The sequence below is a fragment of the Ciconia boyciana genome, chromosome 6 (genome assembly GCF_034638445.1).
Source record: "Ciconia boyciana chromosome 6, ASM3463844v1, whole genome shotgun sequence".
Taxonomy (NCBI): Eukaryota; Metazoa; Chordata; class Aves; order Ciconiiformes; family Ciconiidae; genus Ciconia; species Ciconia boyciana.
In genome coordinates, this window is record NC_132939.1 from 34,884,746 (window position 1) to 34,908,859 (window position 24,114).

The 24,114-nt window shown below is 37.0% G+C and overlaps 1 protein-coding gene across 4 annotated transcripts in view; it reads right to left on the bottom strand.

Annotated features, from left to right (window-relative positions):
* GPHN (gephyrin) overlaps positions 1 to 24,114 on the bottom strand; it is a 303,926-nt gene that overhangs the window by 190,399 nt on the left and 89,413 nt on the right. For all 4 annotated transcript variants that reach the window (XM_072864401.1, XM_072864398.1, XM_072864400.1 and 1 more), the window contains exon 2: positions 19,576 to 19,654. In XM_072864401.1, coding sequence (XP_072720502.1) covers positions 19,576 to 19,654 — 79 coding nt within the window. The remainder of the gene's footprint in view (positions 1 to 19,575; positions 19,655 to 24,114) is intronic.

The window sequence follows — 24,114 nt, forward strand, 5'->3', positions numbered from 1 at the left end:
TATGCTGTGTGTTGGGGAATGTGAAAGGAGAAGGAAAAAAAAAAAAAATCTGTTCAGCCACAAAATGAAGTCATATAATAAAACAGCTCCATATTTGATCCATCCCTCTTCATACCTAGAAGGAACTTTCTATAGACAAATAGCATTACTGACAATGCTGAAAGTGAGATTTTTATTGCATGTCTCCCATAGTTATCTCCATTCCAGATAATTTACAGTTATTTTTGAAGCCATCATCCATACTTTACAGCTGCTTGTAAAATACTTCTGTAAGGTTCAAACTCAAGATATTGAAAAATATTTCTTTTATATTTCTAATATATGAAAAATATTTTTCATATATTATTGGCTATAAGGGTTTTTCAGCACTCTTGTTTGTTTTCTGCAGTTGTCATTCCCTTTTTTCTTTGCATCTGATCATTTAAATGTCAACAAAATGTTTCTAGATGAATTTTAAAACTACTGATGTGTTGTCTCTGCTATTCATGTCACAACTCATTATGACTGACTCAATATTCAGAAACATGGTAGGCAGGGGACATGCGGGATCTTAGACAACTTAAGAGGTCTTTGATTAAATGTGGATTTGTGCATTTTGTTTCAGTCAGGTCCTAAAAAAACTTACTACTTTTAATTTCTAAAAAGCTTGCACAAACATAGGCCATTGGCAAAATGTTACTATTAACTTCTTATTTGCAGCTTTAAGTCACCTTGTAAGTCATTATCAGCTATGTTCTCCTGCCATCTATTTTGTATGATGTTCTCTTAAAAGTTAGACTGAACAATCCCCTCCAGCTCCATTTTGCCAAAGCCCTTCTCTTCTTCATTACTGCTCCCCCTACAAGTATGATATTTAGAAAGAAGAGTAACCCACCCTCACAGTAACTGAAGATTTTTTTGTTTTTTCAGATATGACTCCACAAGTTACTATGAGCACATATACACAGTACTTACTATCATATTCCTTTGGGTGAGAGTGATCATAACAGCCCTGATAACTTCAACATGCCTCCAGCCACCCCCAAGCTGAAGACCATAGACAAGGAAGAGATTTGATCTCTTCCTCAGTTCCTGCTCCAGCACAGGTGAGTAGGAGTGCAAATAGATAAGGCGAATCCTGGAGTTTACATTTCTGTAACATAAGTAACTTTCTTAAGTGCTGTCATGTGTATTCCATGTCAGTGAGCCCTGGTTAACTTGCCTAGATAAAAATAGCGAAACTGACAGAAGGGTATCTTTTCCAAAGCAGAAATGTAGTTTAGAAGTCTCTGCCACCTAACAGTGTACTCAGAAATGATAACTCCACACAGGTTTTAAAAAAAGTTTAAAAGCAGTAGAGACCTCCCATTTTCCAGCATGCCCATGTTGGTCTCCCTTTCCTCGCTAACAATCAATTCCATATGTCTGGAGAATAGTCTTGAAAAACACTCAACCTGCAATCCTACTGGCAAATACCACAGATAGCTTAGATGTGTTTCTAGGCACCTGAAATAGCCAATACATTAACTGCAGTCAAAGATTCACATTGGAAAATGCACCATGTGAATGCACCATGGATTTTGCTTACACTGTACTCCTAGAACCACCTTATATTAATTATACAGCTAAATACCTGACAAATGACTAACACAACCAACACTAACATTGCTAATACTTCACATAGTACTTCCTGAGCCATGATGCAGAAAGGAAATCAAAGATGGTTAGGACAACTCTACCTGCAACCAGGTATTGAGGACCGTACAGCATATGCATGACCCTCACAGACATCGACATCCAAAAAATGTATGAGGCTTGTGTACAGAGATACTCGTGCGTTATGAATAAACCACTGTACAAAACTGCCATTTTCTTACCAAATCACAATTTATTACTTTAGTCCAAAGAAGCAATTGTTATTATGTAACCTGCCTTTTCCTTCCAGAACTAGCACTAAACACCCTCACCCTTTAGAGAGTAACAGTAATAACACAAAAAGCTAGTTAGAAGACCCAGAAATAATCTGTTTCAGTAGTAGAAAAAAATGAGTTTCAGTAGTACCTAAATTTAGGAACTGAGCTAAACTGCAGCATTACATTAAGAGAGAACATTTAAAGAACTGACAGAGAAACCACTGTAGATAATGTCAGTAGGATACATTTTAGGACCTTAACCTCTGGTAAAACTGCAAAATCATATTATGCTGACAATGCAAGAATTTAATTGCTTTACAAGGTTTTGTTCTATTTTAAATTCGCATTTGCGTTCAAAGAGCTTACAGGTAGGTGGGTAGCACCAGGTCAAGCGATGAAAGAATGAAAGGCCTATCCTGAGAAGAAGGCTCAGTACATATCCACCGAATCAAACAAAATTAAACTAATAGGACCATCTTCCATTTAAAATCTAAAAGGTGGATCTAGAAAGCAGGTGGACTCCAGATTTTGTATCTTATAAGGTATCCCCATGCCCTGCCCACGCCCCCCCCCCCCCCCCAGCAGAATACCATGGGTAGATTTTACTAGGTTATTTTAACATAAACTGTATTGTCAGCTATATTTTAATCTAAAACGTGTCAGGGCAAATAGTGATGCTATTGCTCCACAACAGCGGTCAACGCTTTAGCTCATATTTCCTCCAGCCATATCACCTGACTTTAAATGCTTGCTGACACATAATGCTACCCCAGATAAGTGTCAAGATATGTTTCATAGCTGCAGTGCCTCCATAGCTTAAGCTGCTAAGAAGGCATGCTTCTCCAAATTCAGTAGTGTTCTTGAAAGCTGAGAAACATGATTTCCAGTGCACATTTAGTTGTCTTCATAAATCAGACAATAATTATAGTAAATGGCTTTTGAAAAAAAAAGACTTCTCATGCTCTGAAGCTTAGATTACAGAGGTTTTAGTATGAAGAACAGAATATCCTCTTTCATCTTAATTAAGGAAAAATTAAGGAAAAGGAAAATATTCAGTAGAAATATCCTCTCACAGTTTGTTTCACCTTTGTAAGACTGTCTTATATAATAATTTGTCTAAAACCCACTTGTACCGAATTCAAAACTGTTTGTAATGAATAAATAAAATGTTGTAGAAGCCTTTTACAAATGAAAGAAAGTCAAAGTTGAGTACCTGATACCTAAAAATGTTCATTCCAAGGTTATCTTTCTGTCACATATATTAAATTAACTCACAGTTCAGCTGATCTTTACTCCACAGTGGCCAGTTCTTTACAGTGGAGCACAGTGACTCCAATTCTGCCACATATGCCATTAAGACATAAACTCTGCAGGTGGATTTTTAAATTTCAGGTTGAGTTTACATTGATAGCAAATACATTAAATTAAATTTTGGTTTGTAAAATGAACTTTGTATGAAAATAAAAAGATGAAGAAACCAAATAATACATAGATACTATTGATAATATAACATTATGATCTCTCAGTCATTAATTATTCTGTGAAAAATAAGGCAATAGTATATGGTTGGGTGGAAGGTACTTATTTTTGCTTTAAAAAATTGTTGGTTTTAAAAATTTGCCCACACATGCACACAGATAATATAAGTTAAGGGCTAACCGGTGATTTTTGCTGACTAACTTAACAGAATGGCCAAAGATTCAATAGGTCACAAAAACCAAAGTAGGCCAAAGACACTGTACACATCAAAGCTGAAGCACACAGACAGGCTCTTCAATTATTCGTGGCCCGTACTTGGCCCATAAGGAACTTCCAAAAAGTCCATTAACAGGCAAACATGCAACTGAGAGGCATCCTTTGCTGGAGAAAAGAGATGAGGGAGAAATACAAGCAAAGCATCAGATGTTTCCCACCTCTGTGGTCTTGGCTGCAATTGCCTGGCTCCAAAATCATTTCCAGCTGTGAACTTTTGAGATTCTCCCCCTACTACTTACTGCAGTCAGGGAGTACCTACAAAATTTCCATCCCAGAAAAAATTATCTGCAACTTTCCACCTTCAGCTTCTACAGCTAGATACCTCATACAGTATTATAGCTTTATTGGCCCTTCTACTCCTGCCCCAGCTCAATTTCAACCTCAGAACTGCACTGATACATACCTGAGCACAAACACAGAATAAAGGTTTTCTAGCCCACTCAATTTTTTTCCCCAATCTTTCCCCCTTCTAAAACTAGCTGAATAAGTAGCTATAATATAGAAACACTTCAGGGAGCTTGAATACTATTGGAGATTTCTGTTTTACAGAGCAATTCAGTCTATGACACAGGTTTGCACTAAATTACTTTAAAGCAAGTATAAAGCACTAGCAGTCTTCTCATTAAAATAAATTAAAATAATAATTCTAACTGAACAATTGCTAGTGACAGACACTTGAATGATGCATTGTAATGCAAGCTTGCTACTTGTTTTTTAAAATGTTTATTACCTCTTCTGGTAGAATTCTCAGAACCTTTATTAACAACTGATCAATTAAACGTAGGAGATTAAGGAAGAAAAAAAAAAATCAGTCTGTCTATCTGTTATTTTCAGAGGTCTATACCAGCATCCCACATCAGATCACAGCCAACTCTGTACCACAGTTAGAGTGGCACTGAGCCACAACTAATAAACCATGCCGAGAAGGAAAGCATGTTGGCTTGTGCTCAGCACTCTGCTACAGACGTCTATGTTACAACCAGCAAGCTCAGAGTACAGAGTACTTGCTTGTCCTTATTTGTCAAAAAGCTATTAACAAGGCAATATGTAATTTATATGAACTATATAGTTTAATTATAAAATGTATAAAATATGCTGCATGTTATAATGGTGTAATTAGAAACAGCGTGCTAACGGTTCCATGAGAATGGTTTAAATTAATAGTTGTTAGTAGCAAATACAACTCATTTATACCAGTTTGAGATCTTTCATATAAAACTTGGTTAAGAGCTACTTGATAATTTTTCAGTGAAGCTTTTTCAGCAAAACATGTAATTCAATTAAAATGAAAATAGTTGTATATCATAAAATTTTATCAAAGTTCCTCAGTGAAAGGTTTTATGAACACTTTGACATGAAATCAAATATTTTTTTGGTTTGCCAGTTTAATTTCATGTTCAACATTTCATTCATTTTTACTGGCCAAGTACTAAATATTTATTGCTTAGTTCATCTGCTTTCCTCCTCCTCATGGACTTAGGGCTTGCTTGTGTTTGCTCAGTATTTTTAGCCCCACTCAATCACACTGCCATATTAAATTTAACACTTAAGTTACCCATTCAGTATTTCTCCCTTAATCACAAGCAGCATTGAACACACACACACACACACACACAGAGAGACCACTATTAGACTTTTATATTAATAGCAGTTGTAAAACAGAATTTCGTCTTACTCCATGACATACCTTTCCTTTTACAAACTAATCAACAGTACCCGTCAGAGAAAGTTTTATTTTCTACTACTTGAAAACACGAACTATAGCTGTGAAATGGAGTGTTTAGAAAGGCTCTTGATTATTAGATTCTGGTCAGTGTGACTCACTTTTAGCAATTTCACCAAGACCAGTCTCTCCCCCCCTTCCCAGCACAAAACCCTTCAACCTTCAACTTCCTTTTCTCAAGGCTGAGGAACATATAGTACAATCTTTTCCTCCAGTGATTGTGAGATTTTCTTCCTGTAGTTTGGTACTGCAGGAGGTGGCTTATTTTCTCCCATTAGATTGTTACAAGAGCACCCTCAAAAGAAGGAAAAGAGGTGGATCTGCTGCTGAGCTGAACACAGTAACACCGCCAGGCTAATGATCAATAACTTCAGCTAGTATTTTCTTCCATGTGTTTTAAAATGAAGCAGCAACAGAAGCAGCTGTAAAATCTGAATAGTGCAGATAGGTATGATTGTATTACTTGATCATTCACTCCTGTTCCAGAATAATAGAATGTCAAAAGAATTTCTGATAAAGTCTTTCCTGAAGAGCAGCTTTTGCTGACACAGAAAAGACATGTACCAGCTTGGAGTCCCACTTTGCTGAAGGAAGGGACATCACTTCTGGAAGCAGTCAAATGTATACAAACATCCTTGTCACAAAGCTGTCAGTGGTCTGATCTTTCCCATTACTCAATATTCCTGTGTCTTAAGAAACACTTATTGCTTTGTGACACTAATTATAGAAACTACGGATGCCTACTACTTTGTGGATATACTTACAGTCACAGTTCTTGTCCAAATACATTAAGTCTCAAAACTTGGCCTTAACGAGTGCCTGAATAATTTTGATTAATGATTACTGAAGTTTCAGCAATCTCTTCTTGCTTCTCCAATGACGATTCCAACATAGGGCTTCTGTAAACCAGCTGAATAGGACTACAGAGGACAGGGTGACACAAAAGCTTGCTGTTAGGGTAACTAATTATCTGGGAAACGAAGCTCTGCTAAAAACATTCAGCTAGTGTCCTGTCTTGTGCAGAAAAACAGAAACAGTACAAAGCAACCACCACTTCATATGCCAAAGTAGCACCAAAAACTCATGGTCTTGAGAAGGCTCTGTATATATACACCACCATCTCCAGTGAAGAGGAACACTGAGGAAGAGACAGACAGAAAAGATGTAAAGAATAAAGATCCCTCTGATAAATTAAGGAACTCTCAATTAATAAGGGTGGGCAGCTCTCATTAGCCTGTCCTTCCACAGAAAATGAGGTTTTGGACAGAAACAGTTCTAACTCATCTGAAGTTAAAGAGTATTAAGACCTCATTAAAAATGGAAGCACAAATTGGTTCTTTGTTGGGAAACTAAAGTGACTGCGATCTTCAGCTAAGATGCCACTGAAACAAATTTTAACGTAAGTCATTGCTGCATTAGAGAAATAAAAAGAAAAAAGGCATTTTTAAGCACTGCTACCTTGCTAGCTTTGCCACAGATTACTTCTATCCCTTCACAATATGTCAGTGTATTAAGCTATGCAGAAATATCCAAGCTGGTAAGCTAATGAAAAGCTTGGATACTGGTAACAGTGCAGCCATGGCGAGACTGAAATCAAAAGCTATGACAAAACCTTCCTGAGAAGCTGGATATTCATTCAGTCTACACTAAGCTTTGGTCTGCTGTAACCACGTGACTACTATCAGTATTTTTAAAATAGCTTGTGTATATCTATACATGCTGCAGTCATTGCACTGTTCACATAACATTTGTTCCCTCATTTACACACCGAAAATAATAGTACCAAATCAAAGATAATAAAAACTCGTGATTGGAAAAAAGGGTTTCGATCCAAAGACAATTTTATCTTAGAGCTCTTGAGCATGGTAAGCATTCACAAGCTCCACAAAAAACATAATCAAATCCTTTTGTTTAGCACAAACAATAAACTGGCTAAAGAGATGAAAAGGCGTGAGACTGCAAGGGCTACAGCACTGGCTGGAGTCTGAAGCATATGCAGTAGAAGGCAGGACAAGAGGAACTCCTGAAGGAAGACAAAGAAAAAAAAAAATCTCCTAAACGTAGAATTCACTGCTATTACTGGGATTTCTGAGCAAAACCTTGAGCTGATAATGTCTTTTTCTACTTTTAGAAAAACTTGGGCGTATTTTTGTTTCACATAAGTATCTTCAACATGTTCTGCTCAACCACGCAGGCAGAAGCAGTCACACTTCTCACTGCATCTGAGACACTAACAAAAAAGAGAGAAGTTTTCTCAGTTTTGACTTCTTAAAAAACACACTTCAGAAAATTATTTCACAATATAAAACTGAATTATCTGTAAAAATGCAAAATATTAGAATTTAAAATATAAAATTGTTCTGAAATCTCCAAATCTTTACTAGTTCACCTATTACTAATGCCTATATAAGCATTAGCAAGTAATGAAGTACACATAGATACTCCATCTATTTGAACACAAACATAACCTTTAATTCTTACCTACCTTTTGGTCACAAATTCATTCCTTGAGGATGTATTTTTAATGTTGTCAGCTTTTGAAGAACAATACAGAGCATACTCTTAAAAACATGAATCAGTCTGTCAAGTGTGTTGCTTCATCCCCTCACATGCAGAACAGCCCTTGAAAAGCTATCTGCCTAAGGCTCATGGCAGGCAGTGTTTGTTCTTAAGCCAGGAAGAGGTATCAAGAAATGTATTAACTGTATTTCTTTGCATTTTTCTAACAAATTCTTGTTTTCAGAAGGGATTCAATGCTGAAAGCTGCTGAGATAATGCATTTTAAAGCCAACTGTATCCAAAGAATACTGTCTGAATACAGTACAATTAACTTACAAACTTTCAAAACTGACATTATAAGTATAGTTTCTATACAGTACTGTAAATAAAGATTCTGAGAATCATTTTAGATGGGTTTTGGGTAGAGGTTTTTATTGCAGGTTGGTGGAAAGCAAAGTTTGCAGTTGCTTATACACACAAAGCCAAGATGATCCACCTGTGTGAATGCATGGACAGGTGGGCCTGGATGGTTGCCACTCGGGATGAGTATTTTCTGTGTTTTGTTGCTTATTCTCTGAAAACTGTTTCATCTTAGACTTTTAATGTTTCAAGATTATTGAAAATCTGTATAGTGAATGGCTTTCCAGGCTCCGTTAGAAAAGTGGGTTTTTATGTTAGCAGAAAAAAGGAAAGGATCCACTAAAAGTATCTTTACTTTAGAAGCACATTTGTATCTTTTAGTGCACCTTTTGGAATAATGGAACACAGTAGACTAAAAAACACTACCTAATAAGTAATAATATATATATTTTAAGAATATCACAAGAACAAATGAAATATGCTTTGTTAAAATGGAGGAGACATTCCAGTTGTGCATTCCCATATTTCATAGTCCTTCCATCGTCTACTCCATAGTCGAACACTTGCTATTAAACATTTCTACATACTGTACTGAGCTATAGAGCACATTAATTGTGCAGAATGCTTGTGACAATGAGAGAAACATACTAAATGAAAAGGGGTTGAGGGAGAAAAAGATCTCTTAATGTGTATTTTTTAAATATGTAATTCAATCATGTCAGTCAAACAACACTCCAGAGCATCCTGTATTTTCTAAAACAATCACCTATCTGAAAATGACACCAACAACATATTTCATGGAAACACTGTACTTCCAACCAAAAGTATCACTTAATAGACTAGATACATTCTCACATCCGAAACCAAATAACCAATAGAAAATAGAATTCTATTAGAATAAAAATTGCTATTAGAATACAATGAAGGGGGTGAAATTGGAGGTAAGAAGAGAGATGCTGTAGCTAAAGAAAAAGCAAAAAGCTTAAGAGTTAGTAAGGGCATAAAGGGAAGCATTTACTGTTGTAGTATAACTGTGTTTCTTTGAAATAAGTCTGCAGAAAATCACTTGAGGTAATTTTTGAACCCTTGATACGTCAGTTTTGAACTTAAAGGCTGTCATCATCCATAGAAAATATACTTATGTCCTGGTTATGCTCTTGTGATGTTTATATGTTAGCACAGATAAACAGGAGAAGCATAAGTGAAGAATCCATGGCAAAATTCAAGTTATAATAGAAGAAGGTGAGAAAAGTGTACATGAAAATGACATAAGAATTATCGTGGGATAACTATACTTCTTCCTTCTTTAGCCACCATCTGTATAGATTTCAGCTGTACAGTGCTAAAAATAAAGTGATTTTAAAGACTCCCCCAGAACAAGTGATGGCAGGACAATTCTTTATAATTAAGAAAGCAATCTAAAATTTAAATACAGTGAGTATTATTGTATAAAAGTATGAAAACATCTCTGGGTAGCAATTTTCTGTATCTCAATGTCAGAATCATTTCTAAGATGTGCGGCAAAGGCTTCCTTTACATCCGAAGCTAGGTGCTCTATTATAATCTTTCAGTAGCAGACTATCCGTTTCCCCTGCTAACTTTATACTGCAAATAAGTACACAAATTTCATAGAAGCCTTCTCTAAATAAGGCACTCTTTCAAGTATTTATAGCTTTGACAAAATATATCCTCTCCTACAAAACGACTCATGTCTGGGGGTCAGCTCACAATTGATTTTCAGAAGAAAGAGCATTTTAGAAGAGCATTTAGTCATTTTCAATAGTGAGATTAGAGGAGAGAAATTTTCTCACATGTAATAAATTATTACAACCCCTGTGTTGAGAGGCTTTTGTTCCTCCATTACTGGGAGTTCCAAATTTAAATTCAGACATGTCAGGGAAGCCCACTCTACTTTCAAGGACAAGTGTTTGCTGACCCCATGGAAAAATGTTTCAAGTTCGTATGTGCTCCACTATTTATGAAACTACTATTCCTGAAAGAAGCATAGAAAAATTGCCACACCAGCTCAGTCTAAAGGTCCACAGAACTCAGTATGTTTCTGGTGTTGAGAAACAAATGCTTAGGGAATAAACATATGACACAGAGCATGATTTGTCCACTGGTACACACTTACTGCCTCTTGCCATCTTCAGTTCAGGGGCTGTGCTGACCTAGATGCTGCATGCAGATCATCAGCTTTAACAGCCATAGTAGGTCCATCAGTCTAATTCCTTTTTTTGTATCTATCATTTATACTCCAGGCTTCCACATGATGTTACATCAATTACAAAATATTCAGTTCTGCTACACTTGAATAAGTTATGTACTTTTATTCATTTTAAACCTGCTGTCTGAATTTTTTCCTGTCACAATTTCTGATCTGTGAAAAACAGGGAATAATTGCCTCTGAGTTTGGTTTTTTTTAATGTTATTCATTCTGTGTACCTCCACCATACCTTTTTTCCTGGTTAAAGTGAAAAGTTCTAGTCTATTTAATTTCTCTTTGTGTGGAAGCTGTTCCAAATCTCTGCTTAATCTTATGATCCATACCATACCCCTTTTAGAAGTTAATACAGTAGTCAAGATGTAAGCACATCCCAGGTTTATACAGTCATATAAATAGGTCTTCTGTTTTGTTCTTGATTTTTTTAAATAAGTCCTCATATCTTATTTTCTTTTCTGAGAATATAGAAACACACTTAATACACTGCTGAGTATTAAGAGGATCTTCTCAGAGAACCATCCACTGATGCAGGTTAACCTAAGATCAGCACTGGATCATCTCTCTCCTCTAGATATACACAGTCTTTTTCTTTCCAATATCTAGACACTATGAGAAGACAGCCCCTTTAAATACCCAGAAAAGATCTGGATATAAACAGAAACAAAGACCAGAGTCAGGAAGAATGAGGTCAGGTGAAGAGTCAGGTTAGCTGAGATTTGGATGAAGCCTGGAGGTAGCAAAATGGGCTTAGAAGAGGCTGTTTGAGCTCTGAGAGTCACAGATCCTCGGAGAGTGGAAAGCTGATGAAAATAGCAAATGCAACAGGAAAAGACCCCTCCAAAAGAAGCTTGAAATGAGAAGATCAAAAAAGGCAAGATAAGGTCACTAAGGTAAGACTAGAGAGTGCAACTAGAAGCTGAGGCGGATTTGGGTTGGATGAGAAGACAAAAAGCAAAGCCAGACAGATGTACAGCATAATCCCTCAAGGCAATCCCTAGCATTATACATGAAGCTTTTTAAAAGATCTTGGACTGTGATTTTAAAAAATGGAATATTGACCAGGAAGCTGGGCTGCTATGCCATTAAATTCAAAAGCAAATGATGGGCTGTAAAATTATATTAAACCAATGAACACTTTACATTCTACTCCAATCTATTCTTATCAGTTATTAGTGCAAATGATTACAGAAAAAAGTCTTCTGATATTTAACTCTGAGACTGACAGTACTCAGTATGTACTAATTTTTCTTACTTCTTCTGTATAAAGTAATTTTGATCTTATCCTGAATATACCCAGACACACAGGAGTCTTGTCTATATTCCTTCCAAATGCAAAGGAAAAAACCCACAATTGTAATATCATTCATATGTGTACTGGGTCTGGCTGGGATGGAGTTGACTTTCTTCACAGCAGCTGGTATATTGCTGTGTTTTGAATTTGTGACTAAAACAGTGTTGGTAACACACCAATGTCTTAACTATGGCTGAACAGTGCTTGCACAGCATCAAGGCCTTTTCTTTTTCCCTTCTGCCATGGCAGCAAGTAGGCTGGGGGTGGGCAAAGAACTGGGAGGGGACACAGCCAGCACTGCTGACCCAAACTGACCAAAGGGATATTCCATACCGTGACGTCATGCTCAGCAATAAAAACTCAAGGAAAGGCGGTGGAAGGGGGGCGACGTTAGTGGCTGTGGCATTTGTCTTTCGAAGTGACCCTTCTGCGTGCTGAGGCCTGGCTAACACCTGCCCGCTGATGGGAAGTAGTGAATTACTTCTTTGTATTAAGGCTCTTTCTTGTATTATTGGAGAATGTAAGGTATTAAGACAAGGGGATTTAAAAATTGCAACTCGAAAAATAAAAAACTGGCATGAATTCTAAGTGACAAGCATAGTGGATACTTTTAAAATCAAAGTTTAAAAACTTACATAGGAACAACTTTTAGTAAGTTTTGTGCAACTGTCTAGATTGAAACTTGATCATCATTTTCCAACCCGCGTCATGTATTTCTTTTCAGACATCAGATAGTAAACATAGTAAAACAAAGCAAAAAGGATGCACATTTTCTTTAGAACCTTTTTGAAAATATTTTCTAGCATCTTCATTTATAAAGGAAAGTTTAAGTACATCTAATAAAAATAACATAAACTTTAACCCTGAAAATGAAGGATCTAGTAAATCTCCATAACCAATGATGATGTTTCTTATTCCAAAAAACATCATATATCCATTCATAACTGTTAGTTCCAGAACAAGCCAGAGAAAAACAAACATTTCTTTAGACAGCTCCATAAAAGAGTGTGTTTCAAATGCATTAAATTTAAAACTTCCTAATAACAAGGAGGATCCCCAGTTACAGATTCCATAAGTAAAGTTCCCTGAACATGTTTAGATAGATGTTTCTGGCTAACAAACTTCAAGCAATGCATCCCTGCATCACAGAGAAGTACTAGAAATAATTCTGAAACTAGTACTAGAAATGAAGAGCCAGATGGAGCACCTAAGCTGCAGCTGCCATGGAAGCGAACAACCCTTTCCCCTCAGTGACGCGTACCAACCCAGACACAGCGCTGGGGCTGCACAGCCTCTAGTTCCAGACCAACTTTTTCAGTTACTTGATTAGCTCAAATTTCTTAATTGCAGGCTACTGCAGGGCATTGCAGGGCATTGCAAGAGCAAAAGGAAGAAAATCCATTCTAAGAATTTGTAAATCATATGATGAAAGAAGGCAAGTTTGTTCTGACTGTAACTACTATTGGTAGATAAAGCTGACGTGGAGGTTTAAACAGGTTACAGGAGAAGAGTAGGGCCAAGAGGTAAAAAATTATTAGAGTTGAAAGTTACTAAGTGCTTAAGAAAGACATTTTTCTTATGTTCTGCTTTGCCACGGACTGCTGCTAAGGTTTTGCTTCAGACAGATGAAGTTGTTCCTACAGGTTTATGAGTCATTAAGCCTAAACAGCCAAAAGAAAGACGCATGCGGTATTAGCAATTTTTGCTACAAACTGCCAAGGAATCTCGTATGTTGAGAAAATCCTTTTCGTGAAGCGCAAGTAATGGAGGTCTTCAAAGCTGAAAAGTAGATTTCCCTCAGATAATCAGTATGCCTAAACAGAGAGCCCCTTACAAAATGTCTATAGAAAACATTTAGGGACTTATTCATATGACGGGAGGTAAAAATTATTTGGCACATGAACTACACAACAATCTTTGTGACATATTTGATAGAGTCTGACTGGACTATGGAGAAGCCAAGCAGGGAAACTGGCCTGAGAAGAAACCTTGTCCACTTAAGGTAAGCATGTTTTAATTATCTCGAAGAGAGGGTAAATACAATTTTTTCAGGCACATGCAAACTCTGCTTGCAGTTGAAGCAGATAAAGGCTTGTCTCGCTCATTCCCCCAGACTGATCAGAAACTATCAGGATAGCATAAGGCCAATTCTATTTATACCAACTTTAAGAAATGCTTATTAGATTAGACTTGTCATCATCAATTGCTTTAGGTAGGTGTCAGATCTTTGGAAGTTTGCCAAGTACAACTTTTTCAGTAGATGCCATACTTAAAATAGGCTGCACTTCTATTACACCTCAGTATTGCTCCTCTGCATAACAGAGTACTCTGGGCTACCATAGTGAGTCCTCCAGTTGTCCTGACAAAGACCACCTGGTGAAATCACTTGATGTTTACAGATGAGCTCACTAACAGGAGACAAGAGATGCAAGAGAAATATTTTTGTAAGCCAGGCCTATTAGGGAAAACGTGCTAATACAGTCAAATAATGGACAAACAACTGAGCATTAACTCCCACCAGAATGCTGCTGCAAAGCAAGATAACAGCAGATAGGATTACAGAAGAAATGTTTCCTCTCCATGCTGCATTACTGAGACCGGCAGCTAAATAAAAGAAACAGGCATGACATTCATATATTATAACAGGCACTGAAAAACTAGAAAGGCTGCACAAAGGGGAGAGGGAGAGAAGTGGTATCATCATAACATGGGATTTGTAACCTTCAGCAAGACAGAATATGCTACTGATTTTCAAATTATAAGCAAAACCCAGAAAGAATGAACAACAATACTTCCAGTTATCCTCAACAACTGCTAGACAGGTTCCTTCAAGTGAAGATAAGCACTGTGAAATTTTACATCCACAGACTTAATATCGTATTTATCAGGTCTTCAATCCTACAGTATAGCTTGCATCCTCAGTAAGATAAAAAAATCAGAGCTCCTCAACAATTCCTTCATCATCTTCAGTCCTTAAGATTAAGTGACAAATTCTAAAGCTCTCACAACTACTTCCCAGAAAAAGTATCTAGCTCCTCCTTCTAAGGTTGTAAAACATAAGGCAGTGACAAAGACGACTTCTGTCAGACTTCTATCTCCTGTCAAGGACAAATGGAATTCAAAGTTCATCCAGAAGTTTCTAACACAGACCTGTTAAACTCATGGATTATTAACATTTTGGTTGTCTTTCTAATACAATTACATGGAGGGTAAATAACATTTTATTCTCAAAACTTTAAAAAAAAAAAAAAAAGCTTCTGTAGTACATAGGTATTAAAACAACTTCTGATCTTCTGTCAAAAGTTACCTGTTCTTACCTTTTACATTTATCTACCCACTCTTAATTGAAGTCAGCTAATCTGAAGGAGATATGAAACACAGTTTAGATATGATGTGATTTTGCCTAGAAAGAAGTTATTCAGAATCTCTTGGATATTGTTCATCTCAAAGAAGCTCTGAAGATGTTTCTAAAACAAATGCATACCAGTGATTATGTGCAACTGCAGCTACTGAATTGCACAAAAAGATTAAAAGCATCCTCCTTTCTGTCTAGACAAGTATTTTATAAACTTTATGTCTACATACAGGCTAGAGCTGAAAGGAACATCTTACAAAGTGATGCTAAGAGCTAAAACTTGGGAATGTCTACACATAGAACTTCTTGAAGTAGGTGGAGGCATACCTAACCCTCTAATGATCTGATCGTTCATGCTTCAGGGGTGTTTTAAGCAACTTACAGTTAGAAGAAATTCAGTAGTAAAGAACCTAGGAGGAGTTTCAGGTGATTGCCATATTGAATTCTACCTAACCCATTTCTCTTCTAAGCACAGACTGGGTATTGAGGGTGAAAGAGGGGAAGAAAGAGGGTAGCATTCAGTCTGCTCCCAAGCAAGGAGCCAAATGAACTGATCAATTTTCTGTCTTTACTTGAGTACCAGTTTAAGAAAATTTGCCTGACAGATCTCCTGACAAAAGAAGGACTTTTAAGCATCTTAAGCTGCTCCATTGCATTTTACCTCATCTGAACATAGTCTGAAGAACACCTGCACTACCATCTAAGAACCACTAGCCTAGTTCCTCCAATCACACCTGCTGTCTGCAGCTCTGCTGTTTAGGACCATTCATGGAAAGACACCTATAATCTTCTCATGTAAATAAATCTCCTCTATAGGATGCAAAATTTTACATCTTTTATGTGTTACTGGAATGGTAAGCAGGGCTGGAGTGTATCATCTAAACCAAATCATAGGCTTTGAATATTCATAGCCACATTAAGTTACCTATATAGCAATCAAAACAAGTTCCATCTGGTCTTTGGTCGTATTAACTACACTGATGCCATACTGCCAGAATGCATACCTTTTTCATGGAAGAAAAGAAAAAAGATGACAAAAAAAAGGTTTGCCCTTCCATCTCTCTACACTTACAGAGGATCAGATATACGCAGACTGTAATCTGCAGAGCTCTCCCCAACATTCTTAGAAATAGATTACAGTTTCTTTATCACACTGACATTTAGAATTTTTTCCAACTATTCAATCTCATCCGCTATAAATTGAACTAATTCCTTCTCATCAGCCAAAAAGAGCAATCCCTTTAATAATCTTTTATATACTGTAGGCGACTCATACTTCCTCTCTTCCGCTGTTTTCTAAATTAAGTAACACCTGTCATGCATTGCACTTTCTAACCGCCTTCTCTTGTCATTCTCCTACACACTTCTACATCTTTACATTTTGTGTCCAAAACTGGACACTGTATACAGCAGACACATCATGGGGCTCTGAGCAACCTGATCTAGTTGAAGATGTCCCTGCTCATTGCAGGAGGGTTGGACTAGATGACCTTTAAAGGTCCCTTCCAACCCAAATCATTCTATGATTCTATGATCAGCTGCAATGAATAAAGAACAGCAGTTAACTCTCAAACCACCTTTTCAGTTGAACTTCTGTTCAACTTTTTCTTCAAATTCAACTTTTCTGTAATTAACTACAAAATGAGATTTAATTGTAAAGTTGTTGCACGCTTCTGTCTCCCACAGTCAGTCAGTAACTCCTCACTTTATGTCTATTTGATATGCCTGGTTTTTTTCTTTGGCAGCATTTCTATTTTCATTGACAGAGTAAAACACATACAAATAGAAAGAGATTATCAAACTCCTGATTTATTTATTACTAATGATGAGAGAACTGAAAGCAGATCAAGTTTACAGAGTCCAGACTGCTCTAGCTGGGAAATCAATTGGGAAAAAAAGACTACCCTGACAGTTAGGCACACTTGATATAAATCAGACGCTAATCAAAAAACCCTACAACACTGTGTTTATAGTTTCATTTCAATGTAGAGACACACTTTCAGCCCTCCAGAAAAAGCATTCTGCAATAACAAAAGAGAAGTTGTCTGTCATGGAGCTAAGAGTGACAAACAACAAGGGAGATGCCAACATAGCTTAGAAAACTCTGTGAAGTAGCTAAGTCTCACAAGAAATGGACACCATTCAAAATGCGTTTTACATGATGTATCAAACCATCCTAATCTAAAACCACTTAAACTTTTTTTTTTATACTATCCTCTTGGTGTATTATACTGTATTTCTACCTCTGCTGCTAACCCATCATCTGCCAGTAATGTGAACTCCTGTTAAAAGTATATACTGATTATTTATATGCTAATGAACCTAAAATCTCTTGCATTCTCTTTGTTAAACTATTTTGTTAGTGTCATACATTACAAATGCACTGCAAACCTTTAGAGTGACAGAGCCATTCGCAGAGAAAGCACCAGAATTTATGTAAATCTGATGTTGGTATCTGATATTAGATTACAAAGAAAAGAGGCAGTTCGTCTACAGTCAGGCAAATGAGCACCAAAGAAATCCTAAACCGTAAATATTAAACTGGTAAGAGGTTGAACCAAATGTTCTTTTGCTATTTCAGGTATCTTTATAGGTGAAAAATCTTAGCCAAATACTCTAAAGATTTTAATTAAACTTTATTCTTATTTCAAAAAAGGATAAAACATCTCTGGCAGTCTCATGCTTCAGCCCCAGGCTGTCCTTTGCATTTCTCTTTGCATAATAAAGAATTCAGTTGCCATGGGACCTTAGAGTCACCCACAAAAGGCTAGGCTGAACAATATAGCCTTAGATTGTTTCTTCATTTTGGAGATTCACTCACACTATCACACATTGTGCAAGAACTCTTAATAGGCACTCAGTCATAAAACTGCAAGAATATCAATTTGGAAAGACAAAACAAAGTCTATACATTCCTACCATTAGGCAGGAAGAAGCAGACTTTTCTTGCACTATAATCTGTCGTACAATAGAAGTGTCATGAACAGTCCTTGAGACCTAACAGATGCTTTGAGACTTTATTCAATCTTTCAAAGTGATAAAAATGGCTGTATTGCAGTCACTTATGCTTCTTATGCTATAAGCAACAGAAATCCATTTCATTTATTTTGCAGATTACAGTAATTTATTACAATCTTCTTCATGTAAGTTACGGTGTCAGGAAAGGAAACTAGAAGATTTCATCAGTTTTGGTAAACAGCAAGGAAAATTATCATTCTACAACAAAAGCAATTCATCCTTTCTGAAAGTAAACTCCAGAGGTGCAAAACCAAAACTATGTGTAGCACGTAAGCATACCGGGGGCTCAAAAAAACCCATACAATTCTCAAACAAACAAACCAACCTACTCAAAAGGCAAATTTTGATTGAAAATTAAGACCTTTGAAATAGCCTTGACCTCAACACTTAGATAGTAATTATTAAAAATTTACCTATTGCATTCATTCTGTGAATCTCAAGGAACAATTATAATTGTCCCCTGTACCTCTATCATTTCAGAAGTATAAATTATCAAATATTACATACATTATGTCAAAATTTCCCAAGAATGCATGTATATATGCATATCATTTACCTGAAGCAACAACAAAATAAATACTGCATCTACTTCATCACTAAAAATCCCCTGTAACTGAAATAAGATGTCAAATATACTTTATTTTCCACTACTTCCCAACCAATACTGAAAAATGTGCTCTGCCAGTGTACAGGCTCATCATGTTAGGACCCACTGTGGAATGCACTATCATTCGTGTTAAAAAGATGTTAATTTTTCCCCTTTTTCCCTTCCCTCATAACAAGTGGTATGCTTGTGCACACTAGCAAGAACATTTTCAGCTAGTACTAAAGTTAACGGGGGGGGGGGGGGGGGGCGACGACACAAAAAGGTTTGATACGATTTCAAGTCTGGCTCAGAGCTCATGAGGTTGAATTTTATTTTAGAGGAAAATAAACACTGAGATGAAGACCACCAGTCTTGCCATGAGGTAAAAATTAGATCATCTGCTCATATACTTGAATTAAAACAGGTAGTAGAGGTAGAAGTAAATAGCAGCAGTATGAAATCAGATACAAAGAAAAAAGATTCTACACATTAGGATAACTGATGATAACATAATTATCCAGTAATCTCCTAATTTATATGCAGTCCCTCCTTAAACAAAGAGGGGCGACATTGTGCATACAACTCCTCCATAGAAATACCAGCATGCACAACCTGTTACCTCTGATGACTGCTCTTGTACCCTTTCCCATATATGCTCACTGGATGTTAGTTCATGAACAGAAGTAGGTAAAAAACAACATGGTTTTAATAATATTTGTCTGTATTAAAGACTTTAACAACTTGGCAAGCATATTACCACCAAAGCACTAGGTGTACTTCATCATACTACTACTTTATATAATTACAAAACTACTCACAAGGATATCATGAAGAAGCTTTTCTTTGCTTAGCAATAAGAGCCAGATACTCACAAAGAAGGGTCTTGGACCAGATCTTTAAGGTTTATCCCACTACGATCCTCGGCAAGGTTCCTGAAGCAACTGTCACTCACTAAAAAAAATAGAAATAAAATTAAAACAAAACAAAACAAAAACAGAGAAACAAAAGAGGTGGAAATTTGAGAACAGAACGCAGTTCTTTTGATTAACCAGAAACACTTTTTGGTGTTGGGTGTAATTTGAATGTTCGTATATAAAGTCTGATTTTCAGTGAGGTTTCACCTAATTTAAAGATAAGTCAATTCAACGGAAAGTGATAAACACTGTATCACAGCTTACACTGAAACAATCAGTTTCAGCTGGTGTCCTCACTACTTCTCCACCTGTGGCTACAGGAAGTCTCGAACACAAACACTGGATGCGCAATTATACACAGATATCCATACACTTAACAGCAGTCTCTCTAATCGTGCACCGGTCAGTATTCTTCAGCTAATCAGAGACAGTGAGAGTTGCTATGTAATTAAACTCACAGTTGGTCACGGGTTAGCAAAGGTGTTTAATATGAGCAATAGCCAAAACAAACAAGAGCAAAAATTTATTCAAACAGCTTATAAGTAACCTACAAAGTGCATGTAAAGCAGCTACTGTTGTAATTGAAATTAAAACACAGTAAATTTCACAGAAGTTTAAAAGAGTATTAGTGTGCTTTCATTTTCTTCACTACATTAAAAAAAAAAAAAGGGGGGGGAGGCGACGACACAACATGATTTAAACCTGAAACTTCAAATCTGTTCTGTTGGCTATTTCTCTCAGCACATGTACCCCATTCCCACAAGTGGGCTCATTTATCTTAAACAATGCCACAGTCAATTTGAGAGGTGGAAAAATAGTAGTGGTACAAATGCTTTTAAAAAATCAGCATCAGTTCAAAGGAATTACAGTTATTTCTGACTACAGCAAACTTTTTGAAGGACACAGAGGTTGTGATATGGCAAAATCAGCATAAGGATCAATTTGCCGTAACTAGCAAGGTAATCTGCCAGATAGAAGAGAGCTTATGAAGAAATGCATTACTGCTCATCTTCTGACACAGAATACGGCCTTGCATTTGGTGAAAAGGGGATGCGTTTAGAGTCACCTGCAAAAGCAAGTGTTCCTACTTCTTCCTCTCTAAATGCAAGATACTCTTTTTAATTTACATCCATAAGTATTCATGTGCATCACCAGCATCGAAAAAATGCAAATTATTCCCAAAATATGTTATTTTCACAGATTACAATACATACTGTGACAGACCTACCTAACACACTGCAGAACTGCAAAATGTTTCTACTAGTACCCCTTGCTGCCAATGCATCTCACAAGTGTGAAGCCTGTTAGTCTGCTGGGAAAGACAAGTACTGGAAGAAGTGGTCCTGGCAGAAGGGGCTGGGGTAGCTGACGGAACAGGTACTGGACCCGACTCTCACACAAAGCCTGACAGCTAACAGTATATGACAATAACAGCAGTATTTGTCAAGTGTTGATAACGTTAAGAAGTTTACCCACTTTGCATCTCAACACTGTAATAGCCAGTTGATATCCTAAGCTTCTTTTATCTGCCGTCTCTGAAAACGCCACCTAACAGTTGCTCGTCACACATGATCCCCAAAAGCCAGGCAGTATATCACAAGGAGCCTCTTGTCTTTGAGGTAATTGCCACAGATCTTCAGTTTAAACAGCAGCTACTTCTGTTGTTTACTTCTGCTAAGAAAGTCCAGAACTCCTGGCTTGTTCCTCCCGAGACAATTTAATCATCGTCTCAGTACTAAGCTGAAATGTACCTGTATTGAGTTCGCAAGAGCTACTACCTACCTTGCCAGGGGAAGCTCACCTTGAACACCCTGAGCCTTCAGAAATTTTTCATTTCCATGCACATCTATTGCACTGAACCCGAGACCATTGAATTTACAAAGTCTCTAACTCCTGAGCTACAAGGAGCAGCTACAACAGCAGCAGACTCGCAAACAATCTACACTCTAGATTTTATGGGAGAAAAAAATCCCAGCTAAGTTGATATTTGATAGTTTATATGTGCCTCTTGTCAAGTTTGGCAGCAAAACAGTAAACAGAACATTTTACCTACTGTCTCGTCATAAATCCTACACTAGTGATGTATCGATGTATCTCCTACGCCAACACTATGTCATGAATAAAAACTATGGTCGATAATGTTTTTTCACTACTGACAAAATCAAACATTTCTTAAGTATTAAATATTGAATCTAAATATGCTGTATTTTTTCTATTGTCTTCTCCAATCTCCTCATCAAAGGTAATCACAATTATAATTGAAGAAACTGTTCTGTGACTGCTCTAAAACTTTTTAAAAGGGAAAATGAAAAATAACAACATAAAACTATTTTATCAGTAAAACTGGCCATTATTTGTCTGTATAACTCATGAATTTTATTAAACAAAAAGTGTTTGAAATATATGTTTAAAATGAAAGCCTAGATTTGCCAGAGACTGTCTTTGTCTTACTTGTCTCAACATAACTCTGATATTATAATACCCTTTTTATGAATGAAGTTGAAAACTGCAAACCTTCCCTCTGGTTAGCAGAGCTGGGCAATACAAGCTTTTGCTAAAAAGACTAACTCAACACCAGTCAAATATCTACAAACTTTGAAAAAGGTATCAATCTCATTCCCCCCCCTTTTTTTTTTATTGTAGGATAGTCAGAACACTGGGAAGCTGCAAATTTGCAAGCAAGCCTCTTCTTAGGTTACTGTTCTAGCCCAAATCAGAAAACATAAGATGCCTCAGATAAATGTGAAAAAATTCAAACACAGTTTTAACAACCAAGAATTCCAACAGTTTACAGAATCACAGAATCATATAGGTTGGAAAAGACCTTTAAGATCATCACGTCCAACCGTAAACCTAACACTACCAAGACTACCACTACACCATGTCCCTAAGCACCTCATCCAAACGTCTTTTAAATACTTCCAGGGATGACGACTCAACCACTTCCCTGGGCAGCCTGTTCCAATGCTTGATAACCCTTTCTGTGAAGAAATTTTTCCTAATATCCAGTCTAAACCTCCCCTGGTGCAATTTGAGGCCATTTCCTCTTGTCCTATCACTTGTTACCTGGGAGAAGAGACCGACCCCCACCTCTCTACAACCTCCTTTCAGGTAGTTGTAGAGAGCAATAAGGTCTCCCCTGAGCCTCCTTTTCTCCAGGCTAAACAACCCCAGTTCCCTCAGCCGCTCCTCATAAGACTTCTGCTCTAGACCCTTCACCAGCTTCGTTGCCCTTCTTTGGACACGCACAGTTTAGTTAATATTCAGCAAAATAAAATTTCTGAAAACTAAATTTGACTATAATTGCCAATTAAATTACTAGCGTTGATAGCAACAGGACAGCTTCCAGTGAGAGGAAATAATTCAGTGGAATGGGCTGGAGTAAGACCTCTTACAGGAAGGCTTTGGTGCACTTTACTGACCTGCATACAAGCACAGCCATGCTCCCTCACATCATTGCAAACTCTAGCCCAGGAAAGAAAACAAATGTTCAGCAGTAAACACAGGGTGGAAGCAATCAAGTAGAGTAGGTACATTTCTCACAGCTTAGAAAACCATAAATCAACACTGCATGTATTTCAAAAAATGGTATACTCTGGTTGAAATGTAAGCTATTTATTTTAAACAGGGCATAGGGTGAAACTATGTTTGATGGTATGGCAGAAAGATCAGGATGATCAATGGTGCTTTAAGGTTTGAGGGAAGAAAAGGCAGAAGAAAACCTTGCATCACAGCCACAAATTGTACTACATGCACAAAGGCCATGCCTAACTTCTTGTCTTCAAAGCACAACCAAGGGATACTTTCGCATATGACATCTGTACGAACGCACTCCCCATGCAGGATTTTATTGTCTTGTTTCAAAATGTAATTTATTTTTTTTTAACCCCCAAAAAGTTTATAAAAGCTAGTATTTTAAGCAGTGTTGAGTGCATGGTTTATGGAGAGATACAGAACTGTTAGCTGCTTCCCTCTACTTATACACCAAGTGGCTGAGCCTCTGATCTGTATTACACCCCTGACATATAATTCCTTATAGACAAGGGGAATTACAACAAAAAAAGCTCCCTAAAACGCATTTGCTCCATGGAGTATTGTACATACAATGACAGTCTATAAGGTACTAGAAATGTTTTTTAAGAAATTAAATATTGGCACAAATATCATGGCAAAGACTGAACCCACTCCTACTGTTAATGTATCAAAAGTGAAGAGGTTTTAGCAATAGCTCCAATTCTCCCAACATTCATCTTACTTTCAGCTCCTGGTTTCTATTACTAATGTTCTGTTTCTGACCCCCATCTAGTCTTATGCCTAGGAAGTAACAGAGATGGGAAGCCAATAAGGGAATATGGTTCTCACCTGTCAATTACACAGCATACAAAATTCCATATGAAAAGGTTAAAATCAGCATTCACACTCTAATGTGCAAACATCCAGTTTACAACAGTTGTGAAGCTTTCCCACTTGGCATCTGTGAACTTCTAAATCTGTCCA